The 664-nt window shown below is 34.0% G+C and overlaps 1 protein-coding gene across 1 annotated transcript; it reads left to right on the forward strand.

Moving 5' to 3' along the window:
• Nucleotides 251–664, forward strand: LOC109330828 (protein SRG1-like). The gene has a single exon (XM_019565105.1). The coding sequence runs from the start codon at nucleotides 251–253 to the stop codon at nucleotides 662–664; it is 414 nt and encodes a 137-aa protein (XP_019420650.1).

The raw sequence follows: 664 nt of genomic DNA on the forward strand, positions 1-664 counted from the left end.
AAACAAAACTCTCTTGTATTATTAGTCAATTCAATCAATACAATCAAAATATATATATTCTATACACTCTTCCATTTTCCTATTGAATCATAACATGGTATCCGAGTCTTCATCTTGAAAGCTTTGGTCATCGTTGTGCATTTTCTAAAATTATTATCTTTATCTTCCAAGATTCAACAATGAATCATTGTCAACAATTCAACATGAAGTGAATAAGTTTGTGAAGTGAGAAGATCGAAGGAAGAATGTGATGGAGCTAGCAAAGCAACCTTATTCTGAAGTTCCAAAACGATATGTTCAATTAGATCAAGACCCGAATTTTGTATCTAATGCAGTCTCTTTACCTCAAGTCCTAGTCATTGACATGAATAAATTGTTATCTGAAGACGCTACTGAATTAGAGAAGCTAGACCATGCATGCAAACAATGGGGTTTCTTCCAAATGATTAATCATGGAGTGAACCCTTCATTGGTGGAAAATGTCAAGATTGGTGTTCAAGAGTTCTTCAATCTTCCAATGGAAGATAAGAAGAAATTATGGCAAAAACCGGGGGATTTGGAAGGGTTTGGTCAGTTGTTTGTTGTATCTGAGGAACAAAAGTTAGATGGGGCAGATCTTTTCTACATCAACACTGATGGACAATATATTACAAATTATTCATAA

The sequence above is a fragment of the Lupinus angustifolius genome, chromosome LG17, assembly GCF_001865875.1.
Source record: "Lupinus angustifolius cultivar Tanjil chromosome LG17, LupAngTanjil_v1.0, whole genome shotgun sequence".
NCBI classification, from domain to species: domain Eukaryota; kingdom Viridiplantae; phylum Streptophyta; class Magnoliopsida; order Fabales; family Fabaceae; genus Lupinus; species Lupinus angustifolius.

Excerpts from the sequence above, each read along its gene's own strand:
- LOC109330828 (XM_019565105.1), top strand. The coding sequence starts at position 251 with ATGGAGCTAGCAAAGCAACCTTATTCTGAAGTTCCAAAACGATATGTT.